This window comes from Tachypleus tridentatus, chromosome 6, assembly GCF_004210375.1.
Source record: "Tachypleus tridentatus isolate NWPU-2018 chromosome 6, ASM421037v1, whole genome shotgun sequence".
Lineage (NCBI taxonomy): Eukaryota > Metazoa > Arthropoda > Merostomata > Xiphosura > Limulidae > Tachypleus > Tachypleus tridentatus.
This window is the reverse complement of record NC_134830.1, coordinates 87,698,803-87,724,664: the sequence shown is the minus strand read 5'-3', so window position 1 is coordinate 87,724,664 and position 25,862 is coordinate 87,698,803. Positions and strand designations below refer to the sequence as shown.

General features: G+C 34.7%; 2 protein-coding genes across 5 annotated transcripts in view; both read right to left on the bottom strand.

The window, feature by feature from the left end:
- The window catches only part of LOC143252974 (tubulin epsilon chain-like), a 103,089-nt gene extending 89,010 nt beyond the window's left edge, over positions 1 to 14,079 (bottom strand). For 2 of the 4 annotated variants that reach the window (XM_076505940.1, XM_076505943.1), the window contains exon 1: positions 13,637 to 14,078. In XM_076505940.1, coding sequence (XP_076362055.1) covers positions 13,637 to 13,661 — 25 coding nt within the window. In that variant the 5' untranslated portion in view covers positions 13,662 to 14,078. Of the gene's footprint in view, positions 1 to 12,390; positions 12,823 to 13,636 lie in introns of all 4 variants that reach the window. The other 2 variants (XM_076505941.1, XM_076505942.1) reach the window with 2 other exon arrangements.
- A 6,458-nt stretch (positions 14,080 to 20,537) lies between these two features.
- Positions 20,538 to 21,065, bottom strand: LOC143251662 (uncharacterized). Its single transcript, XM_076502920.1, has one exon. The coding sequence runs from the start codon at positions 21,063 to 21,065 to the stop codon at positions 20,538 to 20,540; it is 528 nt and encodes a 175-aa protein (XP_076359035.1).
- Positions 21,066 to 25,862: the final 4,797 nt, after the last annotated feature.

Sequence of the window (25,862 nt, the reverse complement as noted above, 5' to 3'; positions counted from 1 at the left end):
AAACAACAAAAAATTTTGTTTTACATCCTCCACAAAAAAATCTTAAAAGGCTTAGCAACCAACAGCAAGCGATAAATGAATACAAAGATTGTTGTAACTAAAAGATATAATTGTTTGCCATATTTATTTACTGTTCTATGTTTTGAAAAAACTAAATTTAAGAACTTATTTGTAAGTAGTAATGTATGTATATATAACCAAAATGCAACTGTATTTTACAAAATACTAGTCCACTAAAATACAGCCCAGACAAGTCACTTTGTAAAGATCAATTTTATATTCTTGGATGTGGTAATATAAGTGCATGTGCTCCACATAATTGTAGCTTTTATGATGTTAGCCAGCAATGGCTGAAAGGTCAATATAATAAATATTTAAAAATGTATAATGTTAAGACTTTTAAGCTATCTAGACTAAATATTTGTATTTTTTAGTTATAATTTGTAGTTACTCTAGAATGTAAAAACATAATTTATATTTACATCCTAATTTTTTATGGTTACAAGACTGATCAAACCCACTGAACATATACTGCGATTCTGATTTTGTAGCATAAATAACATGTAAAATATATTTTCTTTAAAAACAACTGATAATCATCTGGAAGTTATAAATGTTTCAATGCAAAATCTGAATTTTTTTTAATACATAAAAGTATTTTTAATTTTAAAATGAAAATTACTCTGCATGTTGGATAGTCAACATACTGAAACAAAATTTATATGAGAAAATATTTAAATACCTTAATACTTAATTCTAAACCTAATTTTTTGCATATAAAAGCCTTGTAGCATTTACCAATAACCTGAAAAATTTTGTAAGCATGTCAAATTTCATAATATAATTACTCTCATGGATACGTTCCTGCATATGAGCTGGGTGGATGTCACCAAACCCTTAAAGGAAGGGTTAATTTGATCTTAGGGTGGCTGGATTGAGTCCCTTGTAGTGTCTCATTGAATCAATAGTTAGGCCTTTGCTTTCTGTTAGTTACAGTTGCAAAAGAAAGTGTTTGTACTCCTGCGTCGTGAGTAGTTTTTCCTCATAACTTAAAACGTATCACAATTAGCATAATGAAAGTATAGTATATTATGACTATTATACTAACACACATCTACATAAATTTTTATGTGAATTGAATAACAAATAAACTGTTTATAAACAAATAATCAAACATGGGAGGAGCAGAAAGTGTTCATGCATCTACTTTAATGGTCAGTTGTGTAGCTTTTCAGGTGAATTACCTGGTGCAATCTCTTCTCACAGCCCTTCATGATCGTTTGACAGTACTCAACTGGTACTTTCTTCCATTCTTCTTTACAAAAGGCCTCCAACTCTTGCAAGTTTTTCAGATGATGCTGATGAACCCTGGTCTTCAACTCATGCCAAGCGTTTTCAATTGGGTTGAAATCGGGTGACTGCAACGGCCACTCCAGAACGCTTATATGGTTCCTCTGCAACCAGGATTGCACATATTTCAATGTGTACTTGGGGTCATTGGCGTGCTGGAAGATCCAACAACACCCAAGCCGCAAGTTCCAAGCATCATTCTTGATATAAATGCCTAATATATCAACATACTCTTCTTTTTTCATGATTCCGTTGATGTGGTGAAGGCTGCCTACACCAGAAGAGCTGAAGGAACCCCATAGCATGATCGAGCCACCTCCATGTTTAACTGTAGGGAGAGTGTTCTTTGGAAGATTTCGTTCCCCCTTCTTAAGGAAAATATTGCAAACATCGTGGCCAAAAAGCTCGATTTTAGTCTCATCTGACCAACGAATACTCTTCCAATATAAAGGGTTTATCTATATGCTTTCTTGCATACCTCAATCATGCTTCTAAATATACAGGCTTTAAATATGGAGTTCTACGAAGACAGCATGCTTTGAACCCAGAACTGTAGAGGTGCTTACTTCAACCCCAGTTTCCCTTACCAGTTTCTGTATGTCATTACATGTTAAACAAGGGTTCCCACTAACTTCTCTGAGAACCTTCCTCTTGGTTCTCTCTAAAATTTTGGTGGGGTGTCCGGAACGAGGGAGGTTAACAGTTGATCCTGTAAGCTTAAACTTGGCAATTATGCTTTGAACAGTAGATTTCAGCACATTAAATTGTGTAGCAATACTGGAAAGAGACACACAAGACTTGTATTTTACAATAATTCGGTATTTTAAGTCACTGGACAGTTGTTTTCTGTTCGCCATGATGACCAAGCAGATAATGACAGAGATGGCACTAAATTGCCGGAAGTAAATATTTTGCCGGCTAAATTCCAATAATTATGAACCCAGTGTCTAGTTCTGGAATGGTATAATGTAGTTTATTCACCAAACTAAACAAAATTTTTTGTGGGAATATCAGTTTTTTTACATGTTCTGAAATGTACGAACACTTTCTGCTCCTCCTATTTTTCGTTATTTGTTTATAAACAGTTTATTTGTTGCTTAATTTACATAAAAATTGATGTAGATGTGTATTAATATAATATTTATAATATATCATACTTCTATTAGCCTACTTGTGATACTTTTTAAGTTATAAGCAAAAAACCACTTGGGACGCAGGGGTACAAACACTTTCTGTCCACTAACTGTACTTTAATAATATTGATAAGGAAGTAAATATGTGAAGTTTACTGATAACATTAAACTCTTGAGTATTTCTAGCTGTATTAAGAATGATTAAGTATTGCAGAATGATTTAGATAAGCTGGTTAGTTGGACAAATATTTGACATAACACCTTTAAGTAAAGTAGATACAAAACAATGCATATGTATTATTAAAATTCAGATTATACATTTAATATGGATGGGAATTCACTCGATAAAGTGACTAAAGAAAGGTAGAGTGCCACAGTTATGGCTAAGTCTCTTAAAACATTGAGTAGTGGTATACCTAGATAAAAGTAAATTCATATAAGAGTAATGCAACAGTTCTGTTTAATAACAGAAAAGCCACTCAAAATATCAATTAAGAATTAACATCAATTTTCTTACAAAACAAGTTAGTCTACAATGAAGTAATAAAACTGGACACAAAGTGCACAATTTTCATTAATACACTAAACACAACAAATGCAGTTGCTAGAATAATCACAAAGAACTGTCATTCTTGACTGAAAGCATTTAGTGATTGGCTCTCTCTTATCCAATTCCAGATTAGACTGACTAAACATGATGTTCCTTAACATGTAAAAAACCTCACACTTATCCAGAGCAACCTGTATTTCCTACATAACTTGCCATTCTTACCAAAGTATAAGCAGGGCCATAACTTCTCAATTTATCCTGAACAAACTGACTGGCATCAACATCTTTGCACAACATGCAATATTCTTTTCAAGTGTAACAGGAATTATTCACTTTAAAATAACAAAGGTAGCTTAAAATGAAATCAATTTAATGGCTTTCTTGATCATGTATTAAATAAAACATTCTCAAGCAGAACAAGAAAAAAATTCACAATAAATATTATAGATATATACAAAAAGATAAAAATGCATGGTATATTCATATACTTCTGAGGTAGTAGTCTGTTGCCAGTAATAAACAAAGCAAACAGAATTTTAGGGCATACTTCCAAACACGTTAATTACTAGTCTAAAGGGGTTATATCTCTTCAAACGAAATCAGTTTGGACTTTGTTGGAGTACTATATATAATTTTACTTTTTTTTTATTAATTTTGCATAATATATTTTCATTTGAATATTAACATCATATACTAGCTGAAGTATCTGTCCCTTTGACAAAAGCTATATAAGTCAATGATTAACTCTTTCACTATGGGCTCAATATAATACACGAGTTTTCATACACAATTGCACTATAATTTTTGATACAGCATGTGTATTTTTGCAAAATTTGGAAGACGTTTAACAAAGATTACACGTATTTTGTGTACAAAAAACCAGATTTTTTAATGAAATATTTTTACTTAAGATTTGTTTGTGAAAATAGTTTTTTCATCACTAGTTCACATGCAAAATGATTTCATATTACGATTAAAAACTATTCCTTGTCCCAGAAGTCTCAAATATTATTTGTGTAAGGTCTAGAGCTTCCTAAATACATTTCAAACACTTGTTTTCAGTAAGACTTTATATATTATTTTGTATACTCTATATATGTGGGGTCTGTCACTTGACCAACCTTGCAATCATCATAAATGAAAATTGAAAAAGGATGCATTTTTCATACTACAGGGTGGCCCATAAGTCCCTACCCATCCATATATCTTATGTATCCAGTGTATCTGTGTGCTGTCCCTCATTCTCACTGCATAATATTATGTGTACTTGTCAAAATACACTTTTCAAATGTAAATGGGCTTACATTGGCCATATTTCTCTGAAAAAAAAAAATTTATAATACATGCATAATTGAATATAACATATGGATGGCTAGAGACTTATGTGCCACCCTGTAGTATGACTATGTATTATAACAAAAAAACGCAAATGTTTATTCTAAGTAGTTTAAGTCTCATAACTCTATATATTTACATAGATATTTATCTTTTATTATTTTATCATACTGACCCTCCAGTCATACTTAGATTACATTACCTAACTTGCACTCATGGTACATCTCCAATAATATAAAACTGACCTTTAGTCTTCCTTGTCTTCACTGTCTTATTAAATTTTTCTTAAAATGTATAACAATAAATCAAGAAGTAAAGCAAACAATTATCTCATCTCGCTATGACCTTTTCACTCGGGTTTCAACTGGGCATAGGTTACAAAACCTTTTAAAATTTTCCACATGTAGGATATCAAACAAATTTGTTTTTTAGTTGAATAACCAAAAATTCATAACTACACTGATACCATGGAATTCCACTAAATTTATTAAGCTTACTAAGATGTATTTAGATTTTAAAATATATGAAACTTGAGCAGACTAAAGACACACTATCTCATTGAAATCTTGGATTGAAAGAATGTGGTTGCCTTTTCAAAGGTTGAAATGGCTGAAAAACCACTCTGAGAACATTCTAATCTGTTGACTGGTTATTCACGTCATATACTGTAATCAGAGTATATAAGGAGCCACCTCAATAAATGGAAAGAGTTGAACAAGACCCCCTTACCTGATTCAGTACATAAGCCATATCTCAGCAAAATAAAATGATATAAGGTTCTTATATTCTATCTTGTCAATAATAGTCATTTGAGTTCTAATTTGTACAAAGTAGACTTAGTATTTTGACATCACAAATATCTAATTTTAAACAATCCAGAATTCAATAAACCATGTGATTCACTAAAATCTATATTTAGATGTTCTTTTTCTTATTTACTTTTAAAGTAAGAAATTAACTTATATATAATACTAGAGTTTGAATGATAATCTACAATTTGATTTCCAATTTATTGAATAAATTCATAAAATACTAGATCAATAAAATTTTGAAGTTAACAAACTCTATGACATGGACTTTGACTCATAACTCGCAATGAAAGGGCTATTGAAAGGTTATGATAAGAAAAGTTGATTCCCTTGTATGTAATTGTAAAAACAGCCATAAAAACTGCAAAACACAAAATGTGAAATTGAAAATTTGCTCATATCTCTGCATGAACTCATTGAACCTTCACATCAAATTTAGTCATAATAGTAAAAATCAATTTTGGTGAAGTTTCATTCACATCCTGTGATGAAACTAAAGAGAAAGATAACACAGTCCTACATTTATATAGATTAATGTGTTCATGTATAGAAAGAATATTGTAATTAATAAATACAACTCCTGTTACTTTGTAGTAATATTTTATCACTGAAACATATCTTACTTCTTAAATTTGATAACCTTGTTGTCATTGTATGTACTAAATGGCAGTAGCTAATTGTGCACAAATACATCCATTACCTCATTAGCTGATTTCTATGTGGTGAAGTCTAAAGACAATAGGATTAGATGAAAAGTTTAAGATTTGGAAATGGCAGATTGGGCTTCAGTTAAGTAAATTTTACTTTACTTAACTTGTGGAATGAAATACCAAGGGCAGCAGTAAAGGCTGACACATTATTAAAAGTTTAAAATGCTCGCTAAACCAAGCGTAAAAAAAACAAACATCATAAGAGGTACCAAAGAGCAGTCACAGTGTCCCAAACTTCTATGCAATAAGCGAAATCTGGCTTTGAAACAATTTCAGTATCATAAAATTATAACTTCTAACATGGCATATTTACCTCCTCTCAGAAGATTAACTAGAATTCTGTATTGATGAGAAGGAGGAAGAAACAGTATCAGAGAACAAAAAAGTACTCACAAAAGCATCTGAAGGATTCCCCTGACAATGAGAGAGACAGATCTAAATATCAGAAGAGGAGAACTGCACTACTTCTGAGGCAAGCATAATCTTCATCCAATTCATGTGTAGATTAGGTAATACACAAGGGCATACTTGGTACAACAACTAAACACCAAATTTCCTTGCAGAATAATGATATCCACATGCAGGTAAAGTGAGGATCATGTCATCTTCACCTCAAACTCAAGAACTGAAGGTTAAGACCCACATTGATTTCTGATACCATGAGGATCATCACTGATTTATCAATCTGTGAATGCCCCCAACAGTGACACAAGCCAGCATCATTTAATGGCAATAACATCCCTGTGAAAGTAAATGAAGGATAGACAAAGATAGCACTGAAACAATCTCATATACCACCACTGTGAGCAATGAAAAAGAGGGAGCAATTGAGGGAGAAAGATAGAATCAAATGGCATGTTAGGCCTCATGTTGATTGGTTCACTCTATTCCAAAACCTCAACGCTGGGAACCAATACCCATGAGAAGGTAGGATGAAGCCTCACAACTGAAGGGGCAAACTGTAATTGTGATAGCTCAACTCATGTTTACATAATGTATATCAGTACACCACATCATCCAATCACGAGATGACTCAACACCAGTGGATAGGTAAATGTTAACAGGCCACATCATCTATGAAATAGCTTGATTCCAATGGCCATGTAAATTGCATCAGACCACATCATTTGTTAACTGTATGACTATGATCTACTTACATTGTAAGTAGGTGTGCAAATCTCTTTAAAGTTCTTTATAAAAATTAAACCAGTTGAAGAAATAGTTTTAAATTTGTCTTGCATGATATTAAGATTATATAATTTTAGAAAAAGAAGACACTGAATTTTGAATTTTTCTACCATTTCTAATAAAATGATCATTATTTAATGTAGTTATATGGGCTGCTAGTAATTAAATTTCACCTGTATAATCTCTAGAACCTCCTAAATGAATATGAAATGCTTTTTTAGAGTAAATGTCTATATTTTACTATTAACTCTAGATATTATCATCAATGTACAGTGCAATGAAATGATTAAAGTTAAGAAATGGAAATATGTACATACCTTTTAAATGTTTATAGACTATTCTGTAATCTCTTTTTTCACACCCATAATTTCATTTTTAATTTTCCTTTTCAATTTTTTCTCTTTTATTCCTAATTCACAAATGCCCATGGTTGTAATAGTTATCATAGGGTAAAGATCATCTATAAACTCTTTCACCAATACTTGTACACGTGAATAACACCATCTTGGTCAAACATTTCCACATGCCGAACTACATCAAGTTAAATGTATAGAACCATAAAACTTTCAGATATAAACAAAAATAATACATGTCTAATTAAAATATAAACATAAAATCTAAATGCAACCTGTTTAGCAAACTAATGCATATAAGATGAGAAACACTTGCCAAACACTAGGAACACTTCAAGAGAACAATAGACTATTATTTTCTATCTCATGCTCCAAATTCATTTACCAGTAGAACTTTCTTTGGGTTATAACTGAATAGTGGGAAATTTCCTCTTTTTATTGGTAGTAAGCATGTCATTAAACTTCAAATTGTCAACCTAGCAACACAGCTTTGACCTTGCAAGTGAGAATGGCTAACCTGAAGCTTAGAAATATTAGAATGTAAAACTCCCATTGAGAAATTCTGGGATGTTATCCAGTTGCTAATGAAAGACAGGTGGAACACCTTGTATGCTGACAGTCTTTATTCTATTCTCACAGTATCGTGTATACTAGCTTGTAAAGTTTAGACTCTTAACTGTGAAAGGATCATGTCACAGCAAAACCTGCACTTTTAATAATTGTTTTAAATCTTTGAAAATAAAGGAATAAAACTCAAATAATATAAAACTTTTGAGTTATAACATACTTAATAATAGTAATTAAGTCAAATCTGTATTGAAAACAAGATGTTCAGCAAATAGCAGACAGCATTTCCAAAAGGATTGTCTACTTTTCTCAGATGACTTAAGAATAGGTCACAATTGGGGACTATAAGAAGCCATGGTGGGATGGGCTGACCAGTGGATACAGCAATGTTATCCAAGGACAGACCCAATTCATCCAACTGCGCCTGGATATGAAGGCGAAAAGGAGCAATGACAGACCATCTGTTCTGTAAAAGTATAGCTCACCAAGGAAAGAAAACACAAGCCCAGGTGGGATGCTTTGGTAAGAAACAAAGTTTTGAAGCATATAGTAAAGACAGTTGCAAATGGCAAAGGTGCAAAGAAGGGTCATGATGATAAATTGGGACCAGCATCTTTAAGGCCGAGAGTCTGGCAGAGCCATAGACAAGTGATCCATAGTTGAGCTTCGATCAAATAAGAGCACAATATATCTTTACCACAGAACATCAATCTGCTCCACAAGTGGTGGAAGAGAAGACACAGAGGATGTTCAGTGCTCTTGTACATTTGATCCGTAGCTGCTTGGTGTGTGGTATAAAGGTCAGCTTACAGTCAAAGATAAGCCTGAAGAACTTTGTCTTAGGGACCACAGGCAGCACAACTTCACTGATATGGAGTTTAGGATCAGAATGTATATCCTGTTGGCAGTAAGAGTGCATGCAAACAGTTTTAGAGAGAGAGAAAAGTTAAACTGATTTGCTGTGGTCCACTTCAGTAAACAATAGAGGGCAGGCAGTCTGTAGCAGCCCCACAATACACCTCATTTTCAACAACTGACACAACATACTAAAAAGTGTAACACTCAATACATAGTCCTGAGGGACTCCAAGTTCCTATAAAAAAGAATGGAAAAGTGTCGAACCCACATGAACTAGGAATCTCCTGTCCATTAATAATTTTTTTTATGAAAATGGACAATGACCACGTAACCCATACCTCCATATTGTATCATAACCCTTCCCAATGTCAAAGAATGTTGATACAAGATGTAATTTGAGAAAGGCTTCTTGATTGACGTTTCAAGTCGAATCAGGTGGTTCATGGTGGAACGCTGTCATTGGAACTCACACTAGGTGGATGAGAGGAGGTTGTTTGATTCGGGGAACCAAACAAGACGAGCATTAACCATCCTCTCAAAGGTCTTACAGAGACAGCTTCTCAAAGCAATTGGAGGGTATCTTGAGATCCTTGAGGGTATCTTGGTAGGAATCTTGAGATCCTTCCCAGGCATAGAGAAAGGTTGAAAAATACCCTGGCACCAGGCATCAGGAAAAACATTCTCGGGTTAAAAACAATCAGAATAGCAAGAGAAGCAGGAGATAGATGGCACAGCATGTCATAGTGTATATCATCAGGTCCAACCGACATAATGCCAGACCGATGAAGGGCCAGTTTGAGTTCCCCCAGAGGACAATTATAGCCATAGAGACATTCAGCTTGAAAGGAAAGAGGTGATTGCTCTGCCCGAGTCTTGATGGCTAAGAAGGTGGAAGAAGAAACAGCAGAAGTGCTAGACACCAGGCAAAAGCTTTCATCTAGAGTATCAGCGATGCTTTGGGTATTAGCTAATCTTTGCCATCAGAGAGCAAGATCAAAGGGGGACAGAATTATATTACCCAATGACCTTTCAAATTTTCTCCCATATGACTTTGAAACTAGTGATATAACATATGCCAGTTGTAAACTTAATCCAAGACTCCTTCTGGCTGTGATGTCTTACCCACCAAGCATGTGCACGGGCCCACTGGAAAGCGATAAGGTTTGAGAGTGTTGAATATCTATGGAATGTATCCTAGACCCATTTTTAAGCCTTCCATGCCATGTGGCAGGCAGGATTCCACCATGGACGAGGATATAGTGGAAAATATGTCGAGGTTTTAGGAATACATTGAGCAGCTGCTTGTATAATACACTCAGTTACTGCTACCACAGAGTCGTCTATTGATGGCTTACAGACAATGGCAGGATCAAGTTCTGCAGGAGCAGTGAAAGAGGGACAGTTTGCCTGATCCAGCTTCCACCAGTGCATGCAGGTTGGGTGGCATCAATCATGGCCAGTCTCTCTCAAGATTATAGAAAAATGATCACTGCCTTGTGGATTATTGTCAACCCTCCATGCAAAATGGGAAAATAATTAAGGGGAGTAAACTGAGAGATCAATAGCAGTAAAGGACTGACTAGGTGCATGAAAATAAGTTGAAGAACCAGTACTGAAATGAGAAAGGTTGTGACCAAAGAGCATATGTTCTACAGAGCAACCACTCCTATCAATATCAGCACCTCCCCAGAGGGGATGATGTCCATTAAAGTCCCCCAGGATTAGAATGGGAGACAGCAACTGTTCAATGACAGCATCAAGGTCTGATTGATCATATGTTTCTCCAGGTGACAGGTAGAGAAAACAAACAGTGATGGTATGACCCAAGGAAACACGAATGGCTATGGCCTCCAAGGTTGTGTCGAGTGGCAAAGACAGGGTGGGCACATGCTGATCAACCAACAGTGCCACCCGTCCATGCACTTGTCCATCACACAGCCTGTAATTTCTGTATAAAGAAACCCACTGAAAGGTGACTGTATTGGCAGATTTCAGAAATGTTTGCTGTAAGGAAAGACAAACAGGATGACAAGAAGCAATCAGTGTTTTGATGTCATCCAAATTATAATATAAACCTTGACTGTTCCCTGATAAAATGGCCATTTTTATTTATGTGTAGGCGAATTGGGTGGAGAACCCTTCTGTTTACAACCACGTCTTTTTTTCTTTACTGTCCTTATTTGAGGGAGGTATATAGACCTCCATGGATCCTACCCTGAGTCGATTGGGCAGGTCTCTGCAGTTGGAAGGGGATTCCAGTTGTGCATCTTAGGTTGGGAGAAGAAGATATATCTGAGGAAATGCCTGTACTCAGAATCAAAGTGGTTCTTGGGATTTGCTGGAATTTACGTTAGGGACAGAGATGGGTGTTGAAGTTGATTCATCAACTTTTTTTAACCATGGAGATCAAAAGACTTTTCATTTATTCTGAGAACTATTCTTTTGGAGGCACAGAAAAATCCCTCTGCACTCCCACTGTATTTGTGGAACAAAGTACAGCAGCATGCATCTGAGATGAGGTGGTGGACAGCAATTTTCGATCCTCAGGATAAGTAACGTTATGAATCATTTTCAAATGCTGCACCTCTTTTTCTTCCAAACATTTAGGGCAAGAATGAAAGTAAGATGGGTGAGAGCCATTGCAATTGATGCAATGATGGTCCTTTTCACACTCATAGGCATCATGGTCCTTGCCACCCCAAAAAGCACACATCAAGGAACCATGATATGACATCTTCGAGTGACGGAACCACTGATGCTGGAAACATCTAACAGGGTTTGGAATGTATGTAATTTGCAATTAAGATAACCTGCCTGGATGGTGGCAAGTGGACGTGGTGATGTAAATGTAAGAATGAGGACACTGGACGACATCCTAATTCCATTAACTTGTTTATTCCCAATTCATAAATCTTTCTCACTACTATGCAAAATTAATTTACAGTATCTTTAAACTTAATTCTTTAGCCTGGCTGCTTATGTGGAACTCATCTATAATATACAATTCATCGTTATCCTGAAAACTGTCTTTTCAGTTCAACTAGCAATCTATTACTCTAAACATATCAATAATAATTTTTCATTTAAAGCCTTGGAAAGTAATTCATTCCCAAATGTTGAGATTTATAACATTTTCCCTCTTAAAAAGAAAATGATTAAAAGTGAACTAATTTAAATATTCAAAATTATTAAGAGAATTAATAAGGCTGATGTAACAAACTTGTTTGTATTAAACTCTGACAATAGAATGGCAAGAAGTTATAAATTTACTGTATGGAAAGACATCTTTCCATTTTAGATACTTTTATTTCTCCATTAGGGTGGTAAATCTGTGGTGTAATCTGCCATCTCAAGTAGAAAAGGATGAAACTTTACATAACTTTCAAGAAAAACTGATGAATGTTTTGTGGATCTAGTTTCTTGTTTGTGTGAGTTTAAGAATGAGGATCTTTTATGAACCAAAAGGCCACTTTGATTTTCCATAACTTATACTATGAAATTTATAATTAAGGAATAAAAAATTTTCAGTAGCATTACCAAAATACTATCATCCAAGAAGCTATTCAAATGTTTTAGAGAAATGTCCATATACTTCATGTAAACTGGCTTTCCATTCCTTTCTATCATGAAACAATTTTTTATCTCTTCCATCCATCCATTCACAATTTGGTACTGTAACAAATGTACACCATAAGACAATGAAAGAGCATGCTTTTTCCTATAATGCATTAGAAGAAGAAGCCACAAACTGAAAGTTCTTAGGCTTTGAGATAAGTGAGTTTCCAATGTAAAACATTTGAAAATCTTTGAGTATTTTTAATTCTCAAAACTTTGTTGGACAAAAAAATGGATGTTTTGGTCTACGTTCAAACTGAGTTGAAGAAAGAAATTGGCTAGAGGATGACCCCAGTGGACCAAGATGCCTTCTGCTGCCTTTTTATTTTCTTGTATTATATATATTTTGGAAGCCTGGAATAAATTTTAAAATTACATAATTGAGTGTGAAAGTTTCAATTGAATTCTAAAACCTAAATTATGAGTTCAAGTTCAGTAGTACTTTGTTGTTTAATTCTGACTTAATTTCAAGAATCAAATTAATCAATCAACAAAACATTAAGCTTTTACTCACAATTTTCAATCTGTCTCAGTAAAAATACATCAAAATTAGGAAAGATACTCTCAGGAAAAGCAAAAGAATGCATAAAATTTAGCATAGAAACAAAGAACTTCCAGAGCTTGACTTAGATATAATTGGTGCATATTCCCTTACTTCGTTGATAAAAATTACCTTACCCCTCCCACACACATACACACTTTTAATTTACCTCTTACATTTGTGGCCCAGACATGTCCTTAGGCAAAGCTGTATTTTGTTAAATATAGCTACTTTATATGATGATGCATGATGTTTACTGAATAAACATTCATGTCATAGACTATATTTTAGTTTGGATTTGGTAATCTTATAGTAGTAGTAGAGTAAAATAGTCACAATACTGACAATTCCAGTGTCTTAAGCAAGGCAGTAGTATTAATATAATGTTTTATTACCCACTACTATTATTACTACAGACAAGCTAGTGTTTATTTCTAAACACACTTATATTACACTGCACTGGAGAATAAATTCAATTACTTCAATACCCGTTAACAAATTGAACAGAACAAGTTACTTCAAACTTAAGAAGTGCGTGGTGAAGAAATTGCGAGATCGTCAATTCTAGTTATTGTTACCAACCAGTAAGTCAATAATTAAAATATATTTTCTTGCAAATTCACTCACCTTGGATAACAATGCATTGTGTCATTCTGTAGAATTATTTTCCTTATATTTATTGGAAAAATAAAAATATTACCCAATCTAATATTTATACCAAAAGTATTTAAAAGTAAGAATACTTCTACACAGTTCACTTTACCGCCCGATATTCAAAGCCGCGCCACCTGCTAAATAGGAATGCTTATTACCTTCTCATTAAAAGATAATGACAACAAATAACCTCATTAAAATTTAACAGTAAAAGTTAAAACGTAAATGAGTAGCACTGAAACCTATGCTTCAATTTTCTGCTAAACATCGTAGTGACAGTTTTATAGAATCGTACAGAGTTGTTCAGGTTTGGTTTGAATTTCACGCAAAGCTAAGCGCCCATAATTTACCAGTGATACACTACAGAGAAGGCAGCTAACTAATCATCATCACCGTCTGCCAACTCTTGATCTACTCTTTTTGCCAATGAATCCAGAAATGCCTCGCACACTGCGGTTAATGCATTAGAAAAACTACAGCATTGATTGAACCAGCACTGAACGGGGAATAGTTTCGATAGGTAAAATAATGATATATGGGTATCATAAGGAATTTCCTCATTGTAGAAATAATTAAGTTTGATTAGTAAGAAAAAAATAAACACAAATAGTGGTTAGGTAATATAAAAACGAAATTAATTGATAAACTTTATTTTGAAAAATTAAAACAATGAAAATTTTATTTTGAAAAATGAAAACTGTAAAATTTTACTGATTAAAAAAAATCTATCTACACTAAGTTGCACCATTTTCTTTTTCTTCTTTTGTTCGTGGAATTCTCGGTAATTTCGAATGGCATTTTCTAACGCTCGTCGGCCACTAATGCTGCACTCAATGTCTGGATCGTGATTCATAATTAAGATTGAAGCAGTTTCCACAGTTCTTAACACTTTTTTTCAAGTTCCTGAAAGTGAAATTCTTTTTCCCGCTCTTCACTACACTCCGAACTTTCTTTTTTCTTTCTCACATTTCCGATCTTGGTCCAAGTTAAGGAGCGTATCATTGTCGAGAGCTTGAGAATGTGCGTCAATGCACTTTATGACATTAGCTACTTTCAAAGACTCGAATCCATGATTGTATCCGATTTTGACGATGTCTTCGAAAACATCCCTAATATCGACTAAAAGCTGCAGGAATCGCTTGTGCAATGAGGCAAAACATGCTTCCATACTGCTCTTGTATTACCTTCGCTAACTTCAAGCCACGTTTCGTTGATGTTTTCGTGGCATTTCTCATGTTGTAATTTTTTCCAGAATTCAGTCAAAGATAGTGCAGCTTCTCCAGTTGTAGCCTTTATTGCTTGAGAAAAAGCTCGCCTCAAGTAATAAAGTAAAGATGTTGTATTAAGTTTAAGAAAATGAATTTTGACATTTTCATTAAAGTCACAAAGTCCCGTTGGATGGCCTGGTGCATTATTTAATAACAACAAAGCTTTAAAGCCCAAGTTGTTTTCTTTGCAGCAACGTTCAACTGCAGGACAAAAATAACTTTTTAACCAGTCTTCAAACAAAGTTTTCGTGACCAAACAACTGGGAGAGTCTTCTCTGCACAGCTGCTAAATGCTCGGGGCGTTTCAGCACGATACACAAGCATAGATTTTAATTTAAAATCACCAGGTGCATTTCCGCCTAACAAAAGTGTCAAACGATCTTTTGACACCTTATAACCTTGCTGAGTTTTTTCATTTTCTGATAGAAAAGTTCTAGAAGGCATTTTGTTTTAAAAATAAACCTGTTTCATTAATATTAAAAGTAAGGTTATCTTTGTACCCACTTTTTTCAATAATTTCTATAAATTCATTAGAAAAATTTCAGCAACATCTTTGCCTGCACTTCAACTTTCGCCTACAATGCGAACATTATGAATCCCGGAGGTATTTTTAAACGAAAGAATCAACCACGGCTTGTCGGAAATGTTTCATTATTTGCTCCTTCTCCATCGTTTTCTTCCGTTACTTTCTTTTTTAAGGGAGTTTAAAAGACTCATAGCTTTCGTTTGAATTTCCATTTGACTTAAAGGAATTCGCTTCTGATTACAGTCTTCTATCTATATTGATATCAGACGTTCCATATTTACCGTTAGAGAGCACCTTTGCTTTACGATTATTTTCGAGGCAAAAGAGTTGGTAGCCATTCAATACTCTTTGTACTGATTCTTTTCTTTTACAATTCTTCTTACAAATGATTCATTTATTCCATTGCCTCGTGTATGTTTGGCAAACGAAGCGCTTTCTTTATGGCATTTGATGACTTTAAGTTTCTGTTCTAATGTCAGACATTTACATTTCTTTGACTTGGTATCAACACACTTTTTTCACTCATAATAAAGGGACCTCTGTAAAATTATCGCAAAAAGGATACAAACGTGCTTGAGAAGAAAATGATAAACTTAGGCTGATGCTAGAAGCAAGTGATGCTTAGATATATATTGTACAGTATAGAAATGCGCATGCGCATTGTATAGGCTTGCAGAAAGATCTGGAATAAGCGGGTGATGCAAATTCGTAGAGATCATTCTAGAAAGTTGTAGAAAAATGTCAGCATAATAAAAAGGACCCAAGGACTTATACGTATATAAATATAGCCGCATTACAGTGAATCATTTTGCACTAATTGAATCATCAGTCACAAATTATAAACCACATTATAGTGAATCCCGTACTGATTGAAGCTGCACTGTGCGAGGTATTGCTGTAGTTGGATTAGCTATCACGACTGAAAGGGCCAGCATGTTCGGTAACGGAGATTCGAACCCGTAGATTACTAGTCGAGGACTCGTATGATATAAACCCGATATGTAATTCCAGTTATAACTCTATAAAGATCATAAAATGCAAATAGCTATGTTGTGAAAGGAATATCTCATGTAAGTTGTGAAATGGTGTTCCTTTTTTTTTCTTTAATTATTATTATAGTTATCTAGCTTTCCACTGGAGTGTAGTTCAGGTATATTTTGAGTTTCTTTATGAAACACCTGCTCATTTCCATTACTTAAGTAGGATGTTATTACCACCACAAATCTCTGTCAAGGAGGATAGAGAGATTTTTTCTATGGTATTCAAGGATATGATAAAAGAAACCTGAACCATTTCTTAAGACATTTCAAGCAGGTAATTGTTTGATGCAAGCAATACATCCACAGTTTTTGGGGATTTTTGTCATATTATTAAAGTTTTGTAGCCAATTTTTCAAATTGCTTAACATTAATATGCTCTCATGAAAGCTAAATACAGTAATAAATGGACTAAACACTGTGAGCAAGCATTTAAGTTTCTACTCTCTGCTTTAATCGAATTTCTGGTGTTGACATATCCATGATAATATTGTCAGTTGTTATTGGATACTAATGTTAGTGATCGTGAAATTGAAATAATATTGTCACAATTACAGGATGGAGTGCCAGATATGAATGCATATGCTAGTCATATATTAACAGCTCCTGAACATAGATACTGCATTCTGAAGAAAGAAATCCTTGCAGTCATAGTTTCTATCAACTATTAGTGTCACTACTTGTGCCATAGAAAGTTTACCATGAATTGTTAAAATGACCCATGAACTTTAAACTCAGTGGCGGCGCCCAGGGTGAGGGGCTTGGGGGGCTTGAGCCGCCTTCAGCCGCCCCCAATATTGTTACCTACATATATTCATAAAATATGGAAAACACAATCGTCGTTATTGCTTAACAATTAACATCAAAGAGACATAGATCTGTAGAACTCAACGTCTTCATTAAGACAGAAGTATGTGTCATGCGTCCCATAGCAACGTATTGAATGTACTGAAACACATGCACTGTATTGCCGCTCTCTGTGTAATGCCATTCTATCTTGAGCTTTGACGAAGATTAGACAACCACGTTGATTTCAAGTTACAACAGATCATCAGGGATTTTACTTGATAAACCAAAGGTTTCACAGGTATTTACTCATTAATTTCATTTATCTTTTATTGAAAATTAAAACATAGCATGCATGTATAAGTGTATTGTGTATAGGTCAAAACTATGAAGCATTTAGCCGGTGTTGTGTCTTCTGTGAGATCATTTTGCATTGTGTATCAGCCATCTAAAATTGTACTGATGATTGTGGCATACACTTAAAATTGTGACTTACAATCCTATTAGTGTTACACTTGTGATTAGATAATAACCTTACATTTTAACTGACCAAATAATATTTCTAAACAATTCTAAAATGAATTTTGAAATTGTCATTGGGCTATTTAGAAGTGCCTAATTTAATGTAATGTTGTAGTTACATTATTGTAACAGGTGCTTGTCACACTTATGATAATAAGTACAATATCACAATCACAGTTTGGCCTATATGAATAATGTGAACTTATGAAGAAACCAGCCTTTCTGTGAAGGTCAACTGCAATTTAACAAACTATGGTGTGGCAGAGGATGACCTCGCAGTGGAGGTCCACCAGTTGAACCGGCTAATTGCCAGGAAGAAAGACAAGGGGCAGGAAGTATCCACACCATTGGAGCTTGCAGCCATGCTGGAGCCATACAAGGATGCCTTCATGGATCTCCACAAACTTGTATGCATCGCTGTAACCCTGCCTGTTACTTCAGCTGCCTGTGAGAGAAGTTTCTCATGTCTGAAGCTTCTCAAAATATACTTGTGCAACAGCAGTGGTAACAACCGCACCAGTAACCTTGCTGTTATATCAGTAAACTCCAGGAGAGCAAAACAACTCGATATTGATACTGTTATAGACACATTTGCTGCCAATCACCAGAACAGGAGCATTGTTTTGAAGTAATATTGACTATAAACACAACCTGATAGTGACCTTTCTTTTCCTCAGAGTGTATTAACTTCACATGGGATAATTCGTTTCTGCTATGTAAACTATGTCTTTATGTTATATTTCTTTTGATTTGTAGCTTTACTCTTAATGGTATATTAAATGTTCAATCTAAGCTAATCTTGATTTTCTTTATTATTATGTATTACCTTGGGTGGAATTTAGGTGCGCTTCCTCTTTCACATATACGCATATTTTCATAAACAGATTATTTCTAATTTGTAATAATGAATTATTAATCAGAGCATGAGTTTTCAATGAAAACTGCATTGAAAACGCAGTTCAAAATAACACACCTTTCTGAAATGTACCTTGGTATTTACATTATTATAATTTACCATCTATACTTCATATTGATGGAATTTTGGGAAGCCCCTCCACAGTTTACCTCAGCCCCCCAACGAAAATATCCTGGCGCCGTCACTGTTTAAACTTTTGGAAAGAATAATTGCACGTTGCAAGATTATACATCATTTGCTATGCTTATTATACAATAATGCCAACAGACTTTCATTTTATGGTGAGAAACCATCCATTTGTTGAATTTCCTGACACTGCACACCATGTGTAAGTTAAAGCTATTACATCAGTGATTCTGAACAATGCAATAGGATAATCTATTAATGTTTGTTTAAAACAATTAATATTTCAGGAGCATCAGGAAGAAAAACTGAAGAATACAGATTTGGCGTGAGCAGTTTTTGCCATGAAAGAAAGTAAAGAGCATAATATGAACAAATGTAATCTATGACACTTGTAAAAGCAGATACAGGTGCTGAAAAGTGTGATGTATTCTTGATGTAAATCACAAAAATATGGTTTCAGCCTAAATGAAGATAATAGCCTCTTTCAGACCTTGTAAGATGCAAATACTGAAAGCCACCAAGATGTTACCTGTGATGATGTAAAATAGTAGTTCTAATGACTGCATTTACATCGAAATATTGATCACTTGTGTAAACACTGTATGGTGTAGGATGCTCGGTTAAAAAGGCAGAGAAAGTACTATAGCTGGCCCTTCCCATAAATGAAACGAGGTAATTAGTATGAACTTTTCATAGAGAGGTATTTCTTCTTCTTCATGTGTCAAATCTGCGGCAAACATCGACGACCATGGCATGCCAGACTTCTCTGTTGTCAATCCTCCTTATCAACTCGATGTTGCTCATTGAGTTCTTGGTGACATAGTTATTGAGGCTGTCGATATATTTAGTTCTTTGACACCCTCTGCTTTTCCTCCCTTCTATTTTTCCACATAGCATCTGTTTCTCTATTCCATTCTTCCTACAGGTGTGTCCTAGAAATTCCATTTGTCTCTTTCTTATATTTTTCATGAGGGACCTTTTGTATCCTGCCAGCTCCATGACTTCCACATTTGTTTTTCTTTCAGTCCATGATATTTTTAGCATCCTTCTAAGGAACCACATTTCAGCAGCTTCTAATCTCTTCTCTGTATCTTTGTTCAGTGTCCAGCTCTCACAGCCATATAAGAGAACAGACCATACATATGATTTCAAGGTGTTAATTTTAGTGACATTTGTTATGTTCCTGTTTGTGAATATGAACTTCATTTTATTGAAAGTATCCTTGGATATTGCAATTCTTTTCTTTATTTCTGTGTCACTCTTTGCATTTGATGTTATAGTATATCCAAGATATTTGAAGCTTTCGACTTATTTTATTCTCACGTTCTTGCCGGTTATGCTGCATGTGGGTGTAATTGATTGTTTTGAGATAATCATGCACTCTGTTTTCTTTGCATTTAACTGCAAGCCTTTTTCTTCACTTTCGTCTACTGTTGTTGTGAAGAAAGTCTGTAGATTTCGTTCGGAGTCCGCAATGAGGACTGTGTCATCAGCGTAGCGCAAGTTGTTGATATTGTATCCGCCTACTTTGACTCCCTGATGCTCATTGATGTTTCGTAAGATTATTTCGCTGTATAAGTTAAAAAGATTTGGTGAAAATACACATCCCTGCCTCACCCCTCTTTCAACTGGTCCAGTGATCTTTCTATGAGCATGTTTAGAGCGAAAATTGCATTTTTAGTGCCTTTATCGGCTATAAATCCAAACTGAGTATCAGAAATCTTAGAACATATATCATCCTAGACATGAGCACTCTTAAAAGAACCTTGGTAAGATGACTCATTAGACTAATTATCCTGTGCTGTTCACAGTCAGTTGTTCCGGGCTTTTTCGGCAATGCAATAAAGACTGATTTTTTAAAGTCTTCCGGTATTTCACCCGTGTCATAAATAGCGTTCAGTAGTTTTGTCACTTCCTGGATTCCCACTTCTTTTAGGGCTAATAAAAGTTCAATTGGTATGTCGTCTGGACCAGCTGCTTTGCCTTTATGTATCTTCTTCATTGCATGTTCCACTTCATCAGGCATAATTGGAAAGCCTTCTGTGTCTATTTCTATGTGTGGGGTTGGGCTTCTGTTGTCGTTATATAGTTCCCCAATGTATTCTGACCATCTGTTAAGTATATCTTTTTTATCCATCAAAATTTCTCCATTCTTAAATTTTAAGCATCCTGTTTTTGCTGATGGAGTCTTTCCTGTCACTTTACTAATTTTCTTATGCATATATTTGCTGTCTTTTACCTTGTTATTTTCAATCTCTGTACACTGGGTGTTAATCCATTCTTCCTTGGCAACGTTGCATTTTTTCTTCACAAGTCTATTTAATTTTTTGGTATTTTTCCTTATTAGGTTTGGCTTTCCTTCTCTCCTCCATTAGATTAAGGATTTCTGAAGTAATCCATTTTTTGTTTACTCTTTTTCTGGTAGTAGGAATATGTTCTTCAACAGCTTCGTGGATGCTTTCCTTCATTTTTTGCCATTTTTCTTCAGCAGTATTCAAACTGCCAAGGATATCAAATTTATTCTTCACACATACGGTGTATTTCTTCTTCAGCTCTTCGTCTTCTTCTAGAAGGTTCAGTTGTAGTCTTGGATCTTTTTTGGATTTCTTTAACTTTTTCAGTTTGACTACCATGGTTGCTACGACTGGGATGTGATCACTGCTGCAGTCTGCGCCTGGCATAGATTTGCATGATGTTATGGAGTTACGGTATCGTTTTTGCATCAAGATAAAGTCAATTTGGTTTCTCACTCTGTCTCCAGGGCTTTTCCATGTCCAACATCTTCTTGGATGATTCTTGAACCAAGTATTCATTACAGCAATATCATGCTCTTTGCACCAATCAACAAGTCTCTCTCCTCTTTCATTTAGCTCTCCGATTCCAAATGGTCCCACTGTTTTGTCTATTTTATTCTTTCCAACCTTTGCATTGAAGTCTCCCATAATGATCTTAATATCTTGTGATTTTAGCTGTTTCATTGCCTCTTCAATGTCTTCACAAAATCTTTCAATTTCTGTCATGACCTTGTCTGCAGTTGGAGCGTAAGTTTGAATAATGCCGATGTCAAATGGTTTTCCACTAAGTTTCAGAACCATGGCTCTGTCGTTGACACACCAGAAACCTTTCAGGGCCTTTGCACATTCTACATCCAATATTATGCCAACCCCTCTTTGATGGTCATCACCTCCTGAGTATAGAATCGTGAACTCATCTAATGTTATACTGCCTGCTCCTTTCCATCTCACCTCCGAAAGTCCGAGTATGTTCGTCTTCATTCTTCTCATTTCTTCTTTAATGTTCTCCAATCTACCTTTTTGCAGCATTGCTCGAACATTCCAAGTTCCAATTCTTAGTTTTTTTCTATTGCTGACAGTCGCTTAATGACGGTCTGGTGTCACCTGTCGCACATGACTTCCCCTACCGATCAAGGAGTTTCCCGAAGTTCTGGAAACCCCATTCACGCTGTTATCTGACATATTTTTAGTTTGGCTTGCCATAGGTTTTGCTTTGAAAAATGGTACCTATAGTAGGTAGCAATTACTTGCTATAGGAGCAGTGTCCATACAGGACCGTTCTGCCCAGCCATTGTTCCTTAGATTGGAGTCATCTGCCTGGCCAGATTGAGTGTTGCGCCATTAATGACACTGTGTCAGTTGTCTCGCACTCATCCACCACCTGCCTTCCATGACTTCATCGTAACCCTGACACGGGGGGCTAAATGGGTACTCGGTCATGCCCAAGGACCTCCCTCCCATGGGCTATCGGAGGGAAGGAGCGCCTTACTGTTCCTTTGTCAGAGCATGCTCTGACCCACAACCCAAAGAGGTATTTAACTAACTGGAAAGTTGACCATCTTTCACTGAAATAGCTAATGAACTTTCAAACTAGAAGGCATGACTATAAGTTGCAATATTACAACTTTGTTAAACGTCATTTACTGGGCTCGTTACTCAGTAATGTCAATAGACTTTCGCTATTAGTGAGAGAACATTAATTTGTTGATCACCCTGACACTGTATACGACATATTAGTTAAAGCAATTATTAGGAATTCAGGGTTAAGACCAGAGATGAATTTAGCAGTCAGCTGAAGCTCAACTTGCCCATTTTTAAGCTGGACCCTTATTTGCTTTCTTTGATTTATAGTATTGGTATGAATAGAGTCTGCCTCCCCTCCTTTTTAACTGACTAGGTATTTAAGCTTAGATCTGTCCCTGGTTAAAATCCATGAGTCAGAAAATAGTCGTACCAAGAGATTTTCATTACATGGATAGTTTCTAACTACTTGTGTGTTTCTAAGTATAATGTGTACATAGCCTGTACAACACACAAGCGTATAACGTGTCCTTAAACATCACGAAATATGAAATATGTTGCTATTAGCTAATAAAAAGTTCTGGTTTTATTGGATTTCACTTATATATATATATTTCTGTTACATCAAATTACGAACTAAAGATAATTATATTAAAGTAAGCCTTTACTCAAAGAATATTATGTATAGATTAGTTTAAGAAAATATGAATTCAACAGGTAAACTCGATTTCTTTGGACAGTCAATAACGTCACCTCGTTGTCTTTGTTCTCTCACAACATTGATTAGTTGTAATGTTCAGAAAAAGTGATGAAAAAAAGTTACGAAACAGAAATCGCATAAGTTTATGTGTTGGTCAGCTGCAACATTTAGACAATGTCAACTTGGCCAGCAAAGAGTATTACAGTCACTAATCCTTTAAACGAGCTGCTATATGTAACTGCAATATCTTTTTTGTTTGTTTCTGAATAAAAAAAATCCTATGTAACTAAAGCAGGTAGAAAATATATATTTGTCTGAATATTACATCTTTCATAATTGTTCACACAATCCAGTCCTTGGAATCCCTTTCCAATCATCAACAGTCCAGTTTTAGTGCTTTTTAGCAAATTTTAGTCTCTTGACAGTATTTGGAGATCGAAGACTAAATATTCTCTTCTCTTCGAGTCTTCTTCATGCTTTAGATCTGGACACTTTTCTGTAATTTGGTACACGGTCGTTTATTTCATGTTAGTTTCTTTCTTTCCTATTTTATAATTTAATTGTCTCAGTCTCACAAGTCTGCAGCAATTTGTCGTAAAGACCAATCAGCATCATGCAGATGTTTTATGCTAACTCTCTGCTATACTGAAAATTCACTATCCTTTTTGGGCCGTGGCATGAGAACAAAACTTAACATATATAGTACTAAACACTGTTGCTGTTTTTTTTTTTTAATCAAGCTTTATTTATTTATGTACCAGTATGCTAGTTTTGCTAGCTTCTTTCTATATAGTTACGAAACTGCATGGGATACCATTGCAGTTATTTCAGACTCTGAATTAAAATGCAAGCTGATTCAAGCAGAATCTTTATGTCATGCCCTTGGTACAAGTGTATGGGAATTCTAAACAGTAATAAGTACTCTCATTCTCGTTCTTTCGGTCGTCAATAGAGATTAGTGAAGCACTGACATAATGTAGAAATTTACATTCTGTAATACCATGGAAGTATTAGTCCCATTACAAGAAAGAAAATAATAAAATATTGTCTTGTCCTAACACTTTTGCACAGTACTATATAACGCGTTTTAATCATCACAAAACATGAATTAGATTGCTATGAATCTAAGTAGAGAAGTTCTGGTTTATTTGGATTTTACCTACATGTATATATTTTTGTTGCATCAACTGTAGTAACTGTATCAAAACACAAATGATAGTATAATATTGTGATAGTTCAGTTACTGTCATTTATGGTCATTTAGAATATTAAATATTATGTTTATCTTGTATCAGCCTCAGTGTGTTTTTAGGCATATTTTAATATACACTATGTGTATTAATCATAGATGGGAAAGTGAAAAAAATTGAAGTTTTCGATTTCGGTTTAAAATTTGAAAAATAAGGATTTCAGTTTCGATTCAAGTTTATTTTTTTTATTTCAGTTTTAAATTCAATTCAGTTTTTCATATTTCGTTAAAATGGTTATTAATTTATTCTGTGGCGGTATGCACTATTTTGGTAACTTGTGACCTTGTTATATATTTGCATTCACATCTAGTTTTGAAAGATAACATAACTTTTCCATCTCTATACATGAGTTATATATATATATACATATTTAATCTAAGTGCCAGACTTTGGCAGCTTTATCTTTTTTCGTCTCCTATTTCGTCTCTTCTCTCTTTCTGGGGGACGAAGCACTGAGTCTGCCTCCTCCTATTTTCTCTTCTTTTTGTTTTTGTCCGATTACAATCTCTATAAATATAATTTAAAACCAACCTGGATAGAAACAATGTATTTAGCGGAAACCACTCATTGTTTCCGGTGCTTATTTATTTGATTTTCTTATTGTATTTAAACTCTTTAATACTTTTTTAATTCACAGTTTTACAAACATATCAAGTTCTAAAATAGGAATAGTAAAAAGGAGTTTCTAATGCAATTCTTTTATTATATAAAAAATACAAGCGTTATATAACATAAGCTTACGAGCTGAAATTAAAATGAGTAACTGAGATATTTTCAATGTTTTCGGTAAAAATGTTTATTTGGGAGCATTCTAAAAATGCTGTCTGCTGGAATTCTTTCAGTATTCGCAGTCTTTTAGAACCGAAGAGATATCCTTTTTTGGAGTGCTCTAGTTTTTCTTGCAGCCCTTCTACCCATTTTCTACAGCTCATCCTCTGATGTACTGGATGCCATATGCTTTTAAGATTTCGAAGTTAAGTTTAATCAAATGATTTACGGCTCGTTCCTGTTCCGCTTAAGATAACATAACACTAAATCTAGCATCTAGATATAACGATGCTAATATTACTTCATTTTTAAGAAGTTTCTTTTCCCTCGCATTCATTGCTTCTACGATATTATGAGCCAGCAGACATTTTATTTTGGATACTTCACTTTTGCAAAGAAACTACACCTTGTAGAAGTCCCTCGGAGTTAAATTTTCTTCTTGTAACTGTATTGTTTTTTGTTTTTTTCTTTTTAGCTGTTTATAA